This window comes from Vipera ursinii (assembly GCF_947247035.1).
Source record: "Vipera ursinii genome assembly, chromosome: 3".
NCBI lineage: Eukaryota > Metazoa > Chordata > Lepidosauria > Squamata > Viperidae > Vipera > Vipera ursinii.
Genome location: NC_139516.1, coordinates 158,955,612 through 158,970,924, shown reverse-complemented (window position 1 = coordinate 158,970,924; position 15,313 = coordinate 158,955,612). Strand labels below are relative to the sequence as shown.

The window sequence follows — 15,313 nt, the reverse complement described above, 5'->3', positions numbered from 1 at the left end:
AAGTAGAACAACAAAAAAACTGAACTTGAGAAAAAAATACCACCAAGATACATCATAAATTCATTGCTCAGTGGGAAACAGCCCTCTTTGATCAGAAAGCATGAATGCATGCAGAAATAAAGCATACTGTAATTAATGAGGATCATCTAAAACATATGGAGATGTTCGTATATAATACTATAACAAAATGTAATAAATGGAAAAGAATCTGAAATGTTCAGTCCCTCCCTCAGATTGTAACTCCCTAAGCAGCATATTGTTTCGTTCATGCCTAAAGCTAGCTCTAATAACCTTGGAGTATAGGCTAATATCCAGAGTGCTGTCAGCTTAGCTACATAGTCCCTAGCATAGACAATAATCATCCTATGCTTACAGAAAGCAAATTATATAGAATCAATTCTTCTATACTGGAGCTGACCCTATTTTAGAAGATGGCTAGGTTTTAGGTGGCTGCTGAGACCACATCTTCCTTTTGTACTGGGGTAGGAAAAACAACTTGATTCAGATAGTGTCCTTTGGGCAGATGAGATTGATAATGTTCTTCAGTGAACATGAAGTGAAGCTTACTGTACTACATGAATGGGGTGCTTTCTGTAATAGTATTTGATTATGGAAGTTTGATATGCTCCATTTCTAGAGAATTCTACATATATTCCAAACATTGTTCTGATAGTTCTTTGATAGACTTCTATGCATTTGAATATTGTGTTTATTCAATTCATTTTTTCTTGCATTATTGCATTTTTCTTATCTGTTCTTCCCTCAGTAATTCAGGGAAGGAAAGCTATTTATATATGTGGGGGAGAGGTCAATAAAGTGAATTTTCAACATGGTTTTCACTTATTCAGAAAGCTCCTCCATTAGATGCATTAAAATAGTTGACTTAAATTGTTATTGTTTATAATATTTAGGATATTTTTTGAAAGGGAGTTTATGTCAAGTCAATAGGCTTCATTTTTATTATAATTGCTGAATGATGTTAAGTGCTAGATAAATAAGTGTTGTTTTACCATTTCTGACTGAAAGTGCACACTTTCACCCACTTTACAATACATTCAATTGAGTAAATTGCCATATTAAATTCAATCCACAGATGATCTTCAAATTAAATATGTACAAATATGGGAAAATAAATTCAATGATTTGTGTTCAGCTGGATGTGATTCTTGCGATTGAACAAACAAAAATCATATCTTCAAGGTATAACATTAGTCACCAGAATGTTTTCAAAGACATTTGGCAAAACAGTTTTCCCATTTCTGTAGAAAATGCACAAATGATGGGTAAATATGATTTTTTTGCACAAATATATATATATATATATCTCCAGTATAAAATACATTTTGTAACTTTTTTATTTTTAAGCAATCTACTGGAAATAAATAACAATGTAAAACTAACATGGGCTAGTTTTATAGTCATCTGTATATCCTAATTCTATATGAGCAGGAACAAAAGTGGAAGCAATATTAATACAAAGCAAAAATTGCAATATGCCCTATCCCCCTTAAAAAAATCAGTTCTAGCAAAGACAATGGTATAGTACTTCTTCCTGCTTAGTCTTATCTATAATAGCTAAACAGGAAAGCATTTTCAAGCATTTGCTTTTCACATTATTTTTCTACTGAAAGATTTGAAGCAGAACTTTCCAATCCTTTTTTTTCTGTATAGTTCCAGGTCATTATAATTCTAACAGAGTCCAATTCTTTCCTTTGTAATACCTTAGATCAATTTGGTCCCCTTTTGTATTGTTTGATAAATTGCTGCCATTCTGGCATACTGCTTGGGAAGGAAGTATTTTTGAAGGCAATAGAATTTATCTGCGAACTGAAGCCTTTCTGTAGATGGGGTGACCTACCTGCCCTACTATTTCAGGTCTGACATTAAGCAAAGGAATAAGAAGTGAGACTGCTTGGTGCTTCATGTTCCGCAAGCTATGACATCCAAAGGACATCTTTCCATCTCCTTTAACAGAAGTATTTTAACAGTTCTTTTTGATACAAGGGGGAAAAAAATCAAGGGCAATTGCGAAATTTAATTAGATTGGCTAGTGTTTGGCCACTGACAGCAAAAGATTTATGCCTTCAAATGCAGAGCTATCATTAATCAATTTAGTGTGTCTACAAAATTCTTTTAATCCCAAGTGAATTTTGATACTAAAGGTTATCTGCAGCTATTCCATATCAAGATGTGATACTCATATTGTGATATCCGGCTCAGTCCTTCAAGCATCACATGCAATGTAATTGACAATCTGTTCTGTGACTCCCCCCCCCCCTTAGGTTCTGCTTTCCCATAAATGATGTATATGATTATTTTTTTCATGCACTAGAGCAGGGGTAGGCAACCTTGGTTCTTTTATGACTCGTGGACTTCAACTCCCAGAATTCCTGAGCCAGCATACATAGCTGGTTCAGGAATTCTGGGAGTTGAAGTCCACGAGTCATAAAAGAGCCAAGGATGCCTACACCTGCATTTAGAGCAATGTTTCTGAATCTTGGGAACATTAAGATGGGTGGCTGAGGAATTTTGGGAGTTGAAGTCCACACATTTAAAACTTGCTAATGTTGAGAAACACTGCACTAGAGTTCTGTGTCTTTCAGGAGAATGACCAAGTTGTAGAAACAGAATTGAAATACTGCTCTCCTATCTTCTCCTTTGACATTTAACATGGGACAAGAATATTGTAGAAAGAAAATGCATAGTTGTTTCCTCCCCTTGACTATTCTTCATCAATTCACGCAATAGAATAGCAGTAAAAAGTAAAAGGCTATTTAGCAGTTTTATCAAAACAACTGAAGGTCTATCTCTTTGCACATGCATCAGGATAATGTGTACATAGAAAAGAGGTGATAGCTCAAACTGCTCTAGCAACCATCTTATCCTTTTGGGGACTATTCCTGATGTCAGTTTATATACTAATTTATTTATTTAAAGATTTATATGGCTGTCCAACTTGTAAAAATACAACTCTGGAGGTTATACAACAATAAAATAACCACACATATCCTTATTGTCCCATCCTATCTTGAAAATCTAAATAGGAATGTATGGTTAAAATTAAAATTATGGACTTGTGGGGAGGTTGACCTATTCACACAAAACAAATGATATTCTTGCTCAGCCGCTAAATTATGCATACAGTTAATGGTTTCTTCACTGTGAGAGAATCTTCTCTCATAGTCAGCATGCTCCAATTAGATAATGGCAATGCCTGCTTATTAGAAATGCACAGTGTAGAGATCAACATGTGTGTCATATCATGCTAAGCATGATGATGATTCATATGTCAGACATCATGGTGCAGTTGCATTACCATATAATTTGTTGGATGGTATGATGAGACACAATCTTGTTTTGATACTATCAGCCCTCCCAGGTAAACCATGTTTAAAAAACATGGAAATCATTATTCTTAATCATATAATACTATGACTTTATCAACTGAAGACACAGATACACAGAAATAAAGCTTTGCTGGAGGCAAATTACATCAAACAGTGAGGATTTCTATTATCTAGGTAATATAATTTAATATTTCAAGTAGAGGATGGAATTATTTTGATTCTTAAAATTATTAAGATTCTAAGAGCATCTCTACTCTACAATTTTATTAGTCTTGCGTAGAATGAAGAACCAATCAAATTATGACCCACAGGTGAGGATAGATGTCTTAGCCAATCAGTGCTCAGTTTTGACCAGGAAATCAAAACTAAAACAAAATGATTATTGTGCAGATAAATTTGCTATTTATGACAGGTCAAATTCAGTCCCATCATTAATTGGTGGGAGGATTATTTTTTTTTTCCATAAGCAGAACTTAGTACTTGGAAGTCCGCAAAGAAACTACAGTTTATATGAACAGCTAAGCCAGCATTGCAAGTGGCTGACATTAAAATCCAGTAACCCTAAATTGGAGATAAAAGACAGTGCAGATCAGATCATGTCTTGGAGATAAGGATTGCAGCTTCTCAATACTATTTTATTTTCTTATCTATGCCCACTTTACAACAGTGAAGGATAAAGCATAGAGAGAGGTAAAGGAAAGCTAAGTAGAGGATAAAAATCAGTGGGGTTTTTTTGGTAGGTAATACTTCATTTTTAATCCTAGCATACATCCATTTTGGAAAGACAAACACAACAATATATGGCTATGAAGGTCCAAGAAACCTGAGGTCAGGATAAAGCCTCTCCTTGCATTTCTGATGTAGGAGAAACAAAGAACAATGTTATAACTAGATAAGTCAATAGTGACAGCTGAAAGAATTTACTCCAGATGCATTTATGAACAAAAAAGTCTTACAAAAAAAAGTCTTACAAAACACTGGTAGATTTTAGGAGAATTTTAATACTATTTATGAAACAACGTTAGTCTTACCTGCCCAGCTCTTGAATTCTCACATACATACGTCTCATAGTATTCTGCAAATTCTGGTGCATATTCATTTGCATCAAGGACTTTAATATAAACATTTACTTCTGACATTTGTTTTGGGTTTACTAAATCAGAAGAAAACAAAAATAAAAAAGAACAACAGAATGGAAAGTCAATAGCTTTTTTTTCTAATGTTAAAAGTTCTCTTTATCTTCAAAAGTCTTTTCTAAGGAACATTGTGATATTCAGTTTAGATTTTAATAAAAAGTATTATATACAAGAGTATTCCACATTAATATATGACATATGACACACTAAAATAATCACAATAAAAACAATGTGTTTTGCATATTTTATATATCATGTTATAAAGCAGGGGTGTCAAACTCAATTTCATTGAGGGCCGCATCAGCACTGTGGTTGCCCTCAGGGGGCCGGGTGGGTATGGCCAGGGTGGGCGTGGCCTACTGGGTGGGTGTGGCCTGGGTGGGTGTGGCCTACTGGGTGGGTATGGCCAGCTCTACATCGTTGGCATCAAGGGTGCCTATGGGGGCCTGGGCAGGAGTGGGACAGATCTGAGGGTCTCTGGCAGAAGAAGGGTCTCTGGGCCAGGGCCAAGGCAGCGGGGACCATTCCCTCACTGTTTCCAGGATGGCTTCGGGGGCCACATGAAACCACTTCGCGGGCCGGATCCGGCCCCCGGGCCTTGTGTTTGACATGTCTGTTATAAAGAATCTTCAGTAATGATAATATAAGAAATGATTCAAAAATGATTGAGTACAATCTTGACAACTGCAGATATTAATTCAGGCACATTCTGTGTTTGATTATTGCTATAATACAGTATAGCTTACAGAAATTAAACAGAAAAAAATTCCTTTATGACTTCAAAAACAAAAGGAAGGAAGGAAGGAAGGAAGGAAGGAAGGAAGGAAGGAAGGAAGGAAGGAAGGGAGGGAGGGAGGGGGGAGGAAGGAAGGAAGGAAGGAAGGAAGGAAGGAAGGAAGGAAGGAAGGAAGGTAGGAAGGAAGGAAATTTTGTAAATAATTGAGTGAATATATGTTAAACTCAAATTCTTTTGCACAGATGGGTCTTTGCTTAAGGCATTCAGAGAAGCACTATATAACAGTGAATTGTCCTATATTTAAATTAGCTTAACTATCAAGATGATTTGTGAGCTGAAAGCTAGACAAATGTAGAAAGCCACACTTTTTCCTTAATTACTTAAGTGAATTAAAGCACAATATGGTACAATTTGCTCTGATATATACTCAACTGAAATCAGTGGAACTAAGGCCTATGCAAGAAAGTATTAAAAAATTGCAGCTGTTACCTTCTACTTTTCCTTTCTACTAGTGAACAATTAAATAAATGGTAAAGTAAAAGATTGATTATTCACTAAAAAGAAAGATGAAAGAGTTTCTGGAAATAATTTCAACACCCATCTGTGAGAATTGTCCATTGTGCCAATATGCTATAAATACATATAATATCAGAAAATTGTCCTTTGGATAAATAATTTCTTTTGAGTATTTATGTAGCATAAAATGGAAGCCAATATGAAATTATGCAATCAGGTAACTTAATTCTCTGAAATCTTTTGCTGTGATATATGAGAAAGATTGTGTAGTAAATATGATATTGTTTCAAACAAAATATTTTAGGGTATTTGTTACAGTATTTCTTGTTCTCATGTTGAACTATTTTAAAACAATTAGTTCTGTCACTGGTTGGTAAGGCAACTAATATGCAATCAATCTGGCTTATTTTTAAGAACTGGAATATAGGATTACTAAAATTAATTCACCATTTATTGGTAAAGCTCTGCAGTCAAGAGGTATGAAATGTAATTTTCAAATGTAATAAACATTTAATATTTGAATATATGTTTATTCCTCTCCTCCCCTCCTCACCAAAATTATGTTTTACATTCTTTTTAAAAAAAATCTTTCTTTTTCAGTTAAAGTTAATTTACAATAAATCTAATTATAAAGTTAATTTATAATATGTACATAAAGACAAAGTGTGGTACAATTATAGTAATTTTCTTTTTCACTCCAAAAAAATTCATTTCCCAGATGATTAAGCAACTCAGTTAATACCTAGAAGAGTCAGGGCATTTATTTAGGGCAAATTATGCATTCAAATAAAACCCAGGAGATCCAACATATTTTTAACTTTGTTTTCAGGATGTATAAACTACTTGGAATTTTGAATAGATAATTCAAATAATATGACTCCAATAAGCTTTTCAGTTAATCTTACTTGAAAAGATAATTTAGGTAAGAGTTTAAGCATTTAACTCTTCAAAATTATTATATTCCTCTAAACTCTAAGACCAGGAAAGAAGTGGATAACAAGGTAAAAAGTTTTATGACTGGAAGTTGAAAATCCCAATTTGATTTTTTTTTGTAAGAAAAAAATATTTCTTTTTTCACTCTACAATTTTGTTGTTTGGTTTATTTCCAGTTTATAGTACTTTTGGAAAAGAGGTAGATATCGACCGAGTAGTTGTAATAAATGAGATTACAATTTCCTAGCCCAAATGCTTATCATTCTGAAATTTCATCAGGTGTAAATGTACATATCATTTCTGCCCTTAGTTCTGGATTTAGCTGCCATTTTTTAAAATAAGTTAACAAGCAACTCCCCTATTCTCTCTTAGATATGTACTATACATCTATATTTCCTTCCAATATTCCCCTTTCCTCTGCAAGTTTTTTTAATATGATCTGAAAATACCACAATTCTAAACTAGAACCTCTGAATAAAATTTAGGTCATTCTTTGATCAAACTGATTCTGATACTCAAAGTCTAACTGAAGAAGCTTCTTGAATGAGCAATGAAGCATCTTCAAGCCAAAAACAAAGTCTAGTTGCCATTTGAAGGGGGAAAAAAAGCACCTTTGGGATTACTTTTGTCTTACTTTCCATTTTTTTAAAAAATAGGGTTTTTTTGATTATCTTAATTGTTTGTCTCTTTGGAACATTCATAAGCATAGCAAGATGTAAGTGCTTATGTAAATAAACAACTGGTAGAATTATAGTTAGATAGTCTTGACTTTTTATAATTATTAAGAATACTTTATAATTAAAGTTCTTTTGCAATGTTTTCTGTGATTTTTAAAAAAGCAAAAATCAAAGAATATGAATGAAAATAATCACATAATGGCTTGAGATTGTTCATGTAAAACTAACTATTTTAGAACACTTAAAATGCTTTATTCATTCAGTTGGGATTCTGAAAAAAAATAATGGAAATGACTTCTCGTTTTATTTGGCTTAAGTGTTTGTCTGTATTATCCTTTTAATGGAAAACCATACAGTTTGTCCTTTTCAAGAACCAATCTTAAGATAGGAAAAACTGTCCTTTTATGATTTGCATTTACCTTTTTATTATGAGGAACTAAGAATTTAACAGAGAATGTTTAGTTCTAATTCTAAGTATTTTTTTTAAAAAAAATAAGGAAGTAACATCTGAAGGGCAAGATGATTACATCAAATACATAGATTAGGCAACCAGCAACTTGCATTGGAATTTAAGATAACACCAACAGGAGAACTGTATACAGTATAGGCCAGGGGTCTTCAAACTTGGCCCTTTTGTGACTTCTGGACTTCAACTCCCAGAATTCCTTGGCCAGGGTGCCTGGCCGAGGAATTCTGGGAGTTGAAGTCCACAAGTCATAAAAGGGCCAAGTTTGAAGACCCCTGGTATAGGCGATGCCTATATTCCAACTGTATTCATTTGTTAATCAAATTTACATAGCCACCCAAGGAGACTCTGGGCAGTGTATAACAATAGATAGCAAGCTAGAAAATAAAAACAGAAAATGCTATTATAACAAATTATAGATATTCTTTAAAAATGCAACCCATAATTAAAGGATATAAAAATACCTCCCTCAACAAGGATGCCACCTAGATATATCTCCAGTTCATAGGACACCCAGGCCTGGTCACATAACCAGGTTTTAAGGACCTTTCAAAATATCAAAAGGAATGGGGCTATATAGAAGTCTACCTGAATGTACCCTCAGATTCAGATTTAATTTTCTGATTGGAGTTCAGTTAAATGCTGGGTAATTTCGTACCACTAATAAAGAAACCTGTGCAATTAAACATAGTCTAATATAAGATAATCTCCTTTATCAAGAGGACAATTTTATATCCCACAGTGTACCTCAAAATGTTAATTATTTCCATTACACAGGTAGTTCTCAACTTTCAGCAGTTCATTTAGTGACCATTCAAAGTTATAACGGCACTGAAAAAAGTGATTTATGACCGTTTTCCACACTTACAACCATTGCAGCATCCCCATAATCACGTGATCAAAATTTGGATGCTTGGCAACTGGTTCATATTTATGATGGTTGCAGTGTCCGTGGATCATGTGATCATCTTTTGTGACCTTCTGACAAGCAAAATCAACGGAAAAGCCAGATTCACTTAACAACGGTCTTACTAATTTAGCAAGGGCAGTGATTCACTTAACAAATATGGCAAGAAAAGTCATAAAATGAGGCAAACCTCACTTAACAATTTCCCACTTAGCATCATAATTTGTGGGCTGAAATATAGTCATAAGTCGAGGACTACCTATATTGTATTGTTTTTTTTAAAAAAATGTGCTATTTGGTCAAAGGAAATAAAATGTTAGATTTAACCCCAACAAACACATCCCTTTCTTAATGTTACCTTATGAAAAAGCAACAAAGAAACAAGAATTCTCAACTGCAAATGATGGACCTTTGGAAAATAATTGTTACAAAAAGATATTGGTATCAGAGACATCTGCAGGGTAGTTAAATTAGTCAAGTTGATGGTGGTAAATGCATAGGCCAAGTTCTATTCCTTTTTTCACATGCCTCATAGCAAGGCGGGCTTGGATTTCAGCACCAGAGCTGCCATCTTGACTCTTTGACATCCTTTCCCCTTTCCTGCAGATGTCCCTGCATAATGCACATTTGGGATAGGTACCTTAAATCTCCTACTCACTTGATTCTATGGCAGTAACAGTTAGGTTGTGCCAAATCTGTTTCTCTCGGTCCAGAGGTTCAGTTATACTAATTGTTCCATTGTGGGCATTGATGCTGAAAAATGTCTTTAAATGCTTGCTGTGGGCAATAGAATATCTGCACAGGAAAGATTTTTTTAAAAAGAAAAGGAAGAGGAAGAGAAAGGGTGAGTTTCTGAGACATGGAATACAAAAATTCCTTCATAAAGAAGGATACATAAACTATGGTCAGTCAAGGAAACAGAACTGTGCAGCCATGAATATGGATATGTGTGCTTTGGCTATTCAGAAATCATGAAAAATGAACAGTGACAAACATTTAAAATTCACTACTGCCAAGATCAAAGCCCCTCTTTTTATGCACTGAAATATGTTCATACCTGTACTAGAGTGAAGCAAATCTAAAATGCATTATTCATTCCTCTTTCACAGACAGGCTCACAGCAGGTGAAGCACTCGATTAAAAAGAGACAGTGAAGTGCCACTTGTGAAGTGACTCACACTGGCAACTAAGTTGGGCTACAGCAGCACATTTTTTATTGTGGCTGCTTTGAAACAATGTCAAAGAAAAAAAATACTAAGAGGAGAAAGGCAAAAGAACAACTACCACTTCCATTAAACACAAAGGATGGAAAATCCTTGGAACCTGGAGAACAAAACCGATAGATTTATTTTCACAGACTTAGTGACCCACTTATTTTGCTTAGTTTAGCCTTCCCTCCTTCCCTACCTCTCAGAACAGGAAACTTTATGAAAGTTTCCTTTTTTCTGAATCCCAATGAAGCAAGGGATACAGTGCAAGCAGGACGTTCATCTACAATCTCCATTCCAGTAAAAAGTTACCAGTACACATGTAATGTTCAGATGTACAGCACCCCAAAGCCTACACCAACAGTCCTGGGGGAGTAGTCTTCAATATCACTAAAAACCATATAATAATAATATGTCCAGCCATATCTATATCCAGGGCATATCTTAAGATTCGGGGTGTACCTGATTGGACTGTCAATGTCATCTGGATCTCTGGCACTCACAGTCCCCACAAATGAGCCATTCCAGTTGTCTTCAGCAACCTCCATAAAGAATTCCTCTGATACAAAAGCTGGAGGTTCATCAGCGTCCTTCACTATGATCCTGAGAATAGTTTCATCTTCAAACTTAGTGTCTTTTTCAAGAAAGCGCTTTTCAATGTGTCTGTTAATGCCTTTAACTTTTATTTTGTATGCCCTTTGGCTTTCATAATCAACTGTCTGTAAAAAAAGAAAAAAGAAAATCCAATACAGAGAAATTAACAACCATAAGCAGGTAATTGAAAAATAGTGCTTCAGTTTCAGAGGGAATGTTTTCAAAATAGGCATGTTATCTTTATTTCATTTTTTCCCCTTAAGGGAAGAAAATGTTAGTGTAATCCTCATGAGCACACTTTCTATAGTTACCTTTCTTACTACTGTAGTTTGATTTTGGTAGTACAAGTCATTGTGTCATGTTTCATCCTGTCCAGTGATCTGACAACTTCCCTGGATTTCCCATCCAAGGGAAAGACAATCATCATGAACAAATCCCTCCGATCTTCCAACCCAGGAACCATGGGGAGATAAGGAAGAAGCAGAATTGTGAGAGAGGGATCAATTCTGAGACAGAATGGAACAACTTGTCATGGCCATCTCACCATGGTCAACTCATTGTGGCTATCTCACTGTGGCCAACCCGGTGTGGCCATCTCGCCACAGCCAATTCACTGTGGACTACTTGCTGCTGGACAGTTGCTCTTTGGCAAGTTGGCCAAAGCGAGTTGGCCGCAGCAAGATTGCCATGGTGAGATAACCACAATGAGTTGTCCTGGACCCTTTCTGGGTCCAACAGAACACATAGTCTTCACAATGAACAGTTGTGATTACTCCATAAAAACAGAAGCAGCACTGGTTGCTGCCCTTTATAACCATTTTATCCTTGGCTGCTGGATTGGGTCATTATTTTTTATGCTAATGTCATTTATTTTTCTTCCAGCTGATCTAATGATGATCGATAAACATTACTATTGGTACTCTTGCTCATTGTTTTTTACTTTTTTTTTTCCAGCATAACTTTGTCCTATCCTTGCACTTCCTACCTGGCATCCATTTAATTTCCACCCATTCTGTGTCCACTATACTGCAACATTTTTAAGTACTTCAGTAACAACACAAGCATATTGGAAGGAAGTTACACAATTAGAATGAATGCTATTCCTTTACTTCTATGAATCTAGACCATCAGTTCTCCATTTCTCCAAAGTTTCTATGGGCCTACAGTTGAAAGAAGGAATAATCTGTGTCTTTTTCTTTGATGCAATAAGGTGAGTAATGAGTGGGAACACTTTAGAATATATGAAGGGAGTCTAAAAGCATGCATGTGTGGAAACATTTCAGAAAACAAAGGAAAAGAATGGGGACTATTGAGAAGAAAAAGTCCCTGAAAGAAAAAAGGTAGACTCCAGTAGAGCCAATCAATACAGGTCATCCAATAAGATTTGCCTTTCCTATGTAGATTAGAAGGCCAAAATGCAGGGGCTGAACAATCATAGCTTGAAAAAGCTATAGACTGAGCACCAATCCAGCTTCATTGCCAAACCTCTACTAACCAGACTTGATATTAAAAGCAACATGGGAGATAAGTACTGTAGTTTAGCTTGCAGTGCAAAATTAGACTTAATAAGGACAGCTCAAAAGAATTATTTGTGTTAAGCCAACAGAACACATTTCTTGAGACAATCTGAAGTCGGCAGAGTTTAGCACAGAATATTTAACTTTCTCAGTCAGGAGCGATTAACACTGTTTGTTTCTAGGTATGCAACAAATAAGCTGCCTGTTTTATGAATACATTATATTGATCATGCTAATGCAGGATGAAATCTTGGAAAGTAAGATAGAATGGCTTTTAGATTTATTACAACCAGTGCTTTTTTTTTCTTAAAAAAAAAAGGTGCCGGAACTGACAGGTGCTGTCACTGGGAGCGATGCCGGTGTCTTGCTAGGGCATCGCCGCCTGTCCTTTGCACCCCCGCCCCTGCGGCTCAGAGCCACATGCCAGGATTCCCCTCCCCGCAGTTGCCATGCCGCGGCTCGTGCTGAGCCCCCACCCTGAGCTGCTCTGAACCCTGACCCAGAGCTGTGTTCCTTGTGGCAGTGGTCTCCGGCACCAAACAGCCTCTTTCGAACCACATCCAGAAAAATTTGTAACAAACATTGGAATTCTCAAGGCCATGTTTGGTATTTCCCAGCAATCTGTTACTGGAAGGAAAAAGCAATCCCTGCTGCGTTACTTATCCCAGAGAAGCATTTGCATGTATGCAGGTATCCTTAGGGTGCCATAGTTATGGATGAGAAATATTGGTTGCAAAATTGGCATTTCTGGATGTAATACAGATATTTTGGATGTATTTTTGTTTCTTTGCATGTCTGATATTTTTAAAAAGGCATATGCTACTGACTACGCTTATGCACATATGTAGCATCTTTTGCTAAGATACATGACCACTGCTTGCCCAGAATGTGAAAAGTGAAAGATTGTGACTAAACAAAATTTTAATGTACAGATAATACCACCAGAAATTATTTTAGCCTTTTTAATAAATGTTGTTATTGATGTTGAGCTCACCATGGAAAACATCATATATTGTTATGTATATACTAGGTTAATTATTTAAACACTGACGTGCAACATAACTAGATTCTAAATAATCTATTTTTTCAAAACACACAACAGTCCAAACAGTAAAAGTAAAGTCCAAATTAAGAATATTTCATTCTTAAGAATTGTTTAATTTAAAGTGGTTTAGTTGTAATAGATGGTTATATATTCAAAATAGTTTTCAAGAGTGTACAAAAGATACTGTTTTTTTCTAGCATGAGCTAAATTAGACATATTACATTGAGAAAAATGTTTCTCATTTCTTTCCTGTTACCTTTATTGATTTCATTGCAGAGATGTTAACATAGGAAATAGATTATTTTGTTATCTAATTTTACCTTCCAAAAGACAGAAGCAGATGAAAAATGTGAGGTTCTTTCCTGTTGGCTTTTTCGAATCAGCTGTTTTAGATTCTAAAAGTTTAGTTCCTAAAGAAGTAACCTTGTAAATAATTTTGATGTCCTCCTCTAGTGCAGGATAGGCAACCTTGGCTCTTTTATGACTCAAGGACTTCAATTCCCAGAATTCCTGAGCCAGCATGGCTCACCTTGGAAACCTCTCTCTTTCCCCTCAGCGTGGCTGGCTCAGGATTTCTGGGAGTTGAAGTCCACGAGTCATAAAAAAGAGCCAAAATTGCCTACTCCTAAAGCCAATAGAGGGACCTACCTTTCTTTTTTTTTTTTTTGCAAAAAAAATGGTGCCGGAAAGCCATTCTGAGCATTCTATGAGAAAAAAAGCCCTGATTACAACTACTCCCCAAGCTTATAATGAGTAAAGCTGTTTGATTTTGCCTCTTTCCCTGTTTGCTGAGATAGTTTGTTATGTAACAAATCTCATCTCACCTTGTTCAATATGACAATTCCTTCCTGGGTCTCATTATTAGTAATGATATAAACAATATGAGGGTTATCTTCTTCTATTATGTAGTCCATAGCTGCATTGTCCCCTATGTCACTGTCATTTGCCATGATTTTGCCAAGGATGATGCCCACAGGAGCTGCCTCCGATACATTCATTTCATAGCGCTCTTAAAGAAAAGGCAATTATTAGTAAAAGCCTGATTAAATGGTGAATGTTCATTTGAAAGCAACAAAATGTAAATTGTGACTCCTCTCTGAGAATCACATTGTTATGTAAAGAATTGTTGTAAGAAATATTTCTTTGTTTGTGCTATTAGTTTATTGTCTTTAATAGCTTTTGACTGTTTAATTTAGCCATTCTTGAATTTCAAAAGAAGTAGCTGTATAGTTTTTCAAGTATTGCAATACAGAACTGCTAAACCTCTTGTGTCTGCAGTTTTTTCCTTTTAACCTGACACATTTACTGTATATCCTTGTTTATAATTAGAATAACACCAGCAAACAGTAGAACATCAAAGTTATCAAACTTCTTAAATTTGAATACCGATCAATGCCCAAATCCATTACTCAAAGCAGAGATTAAAAATAAAGAACATTCAACCAATTTCCCCACTATATCCATATTATTGTCACCTTTTTTTATTCACTCATATCAAGAGATTACTATATCTCCTCTCCTCCCCCCTGCCCTGGAAGCTTTTTTTATACATCAATCAGATTGATTGTGCTTCTGCTGTCAGAACATGGGATGCCCTCAAAGGCCTATTCTCCCCTTACTTTGATTCTTTTTCCTCTTTGTTCTTTTCCTAATTGGGAAATGAAAGTCCTGGTCTTCTAATGTGTCTCCTTGGTTGAGAGCAACCAATAAATACATAAATAACCACAAAATCCAATGTATATGTTAAAAAAAATGAAGACAAATACATTAAAGCAACTACAATAAGGTTTCATCACATAAAAGTCTTCTGCTCTTACATATGCAAATTAAGATTCTTCTGAACTGTTTTTATTCAAATTACCTTATAAATTTACCCATAATAAATTAAGAACAAAGGCTCTCCCCCCACCCTTTAGTTAGCTATCTTGTTATGTAGCGTTATTTTGTTGCCTATTTTTTAAACTTAATTTCAAAATGCAACTTTGTAGATAACTGGGAGCCACTGTTTAAAGAAATTTATGTAACATGACTGCTCATTTTATTTATATTCTGGTAACTGTTAGGGTGGACTACCATGATCTAATTTATCTAAACCTCTTCTAAAAATGATTAAGAATATATATATATATATATATATATATATATATATATATATATATATATATATATATATATATATATATATATATATATATATATATATATATATATATATATATATATATTATTGG

General features: G+C 35.0%; 1 protein-coding gene across 1 annotated transcript in view; it reads right to left on the bottom strand.

The window, feature by feature from the left end:
• Positions 1-15,313, bottom strand: part of LOC310637380 (cadherin-19-like) — an 87,029-nt gene that overhangs the window by 16,100 nt on the left and 55,616 nt on the right. The window contains exons 6-9 of the mRNA XM_083357752.1: positions 13,907-14,091; positions 10,389-10,645; positions 9,377-9,513; positions 4,379-4,500 (exon numbers count right to left, since the gene is read on the bottom strand). Coding sequence (XP_083213878.1) covers positions 4,379-4,500; positions 9,377-9,513; positions 10,389-10,645; positions 13,907-14,091 — 701 coding nt within the window. The remainder of the gene's footprint in view (positions 1-4,378; positions 4,501-9,376; positions 9,514-10,388; positions 10,646-13,906; positions 14,092-15,313) is intronic.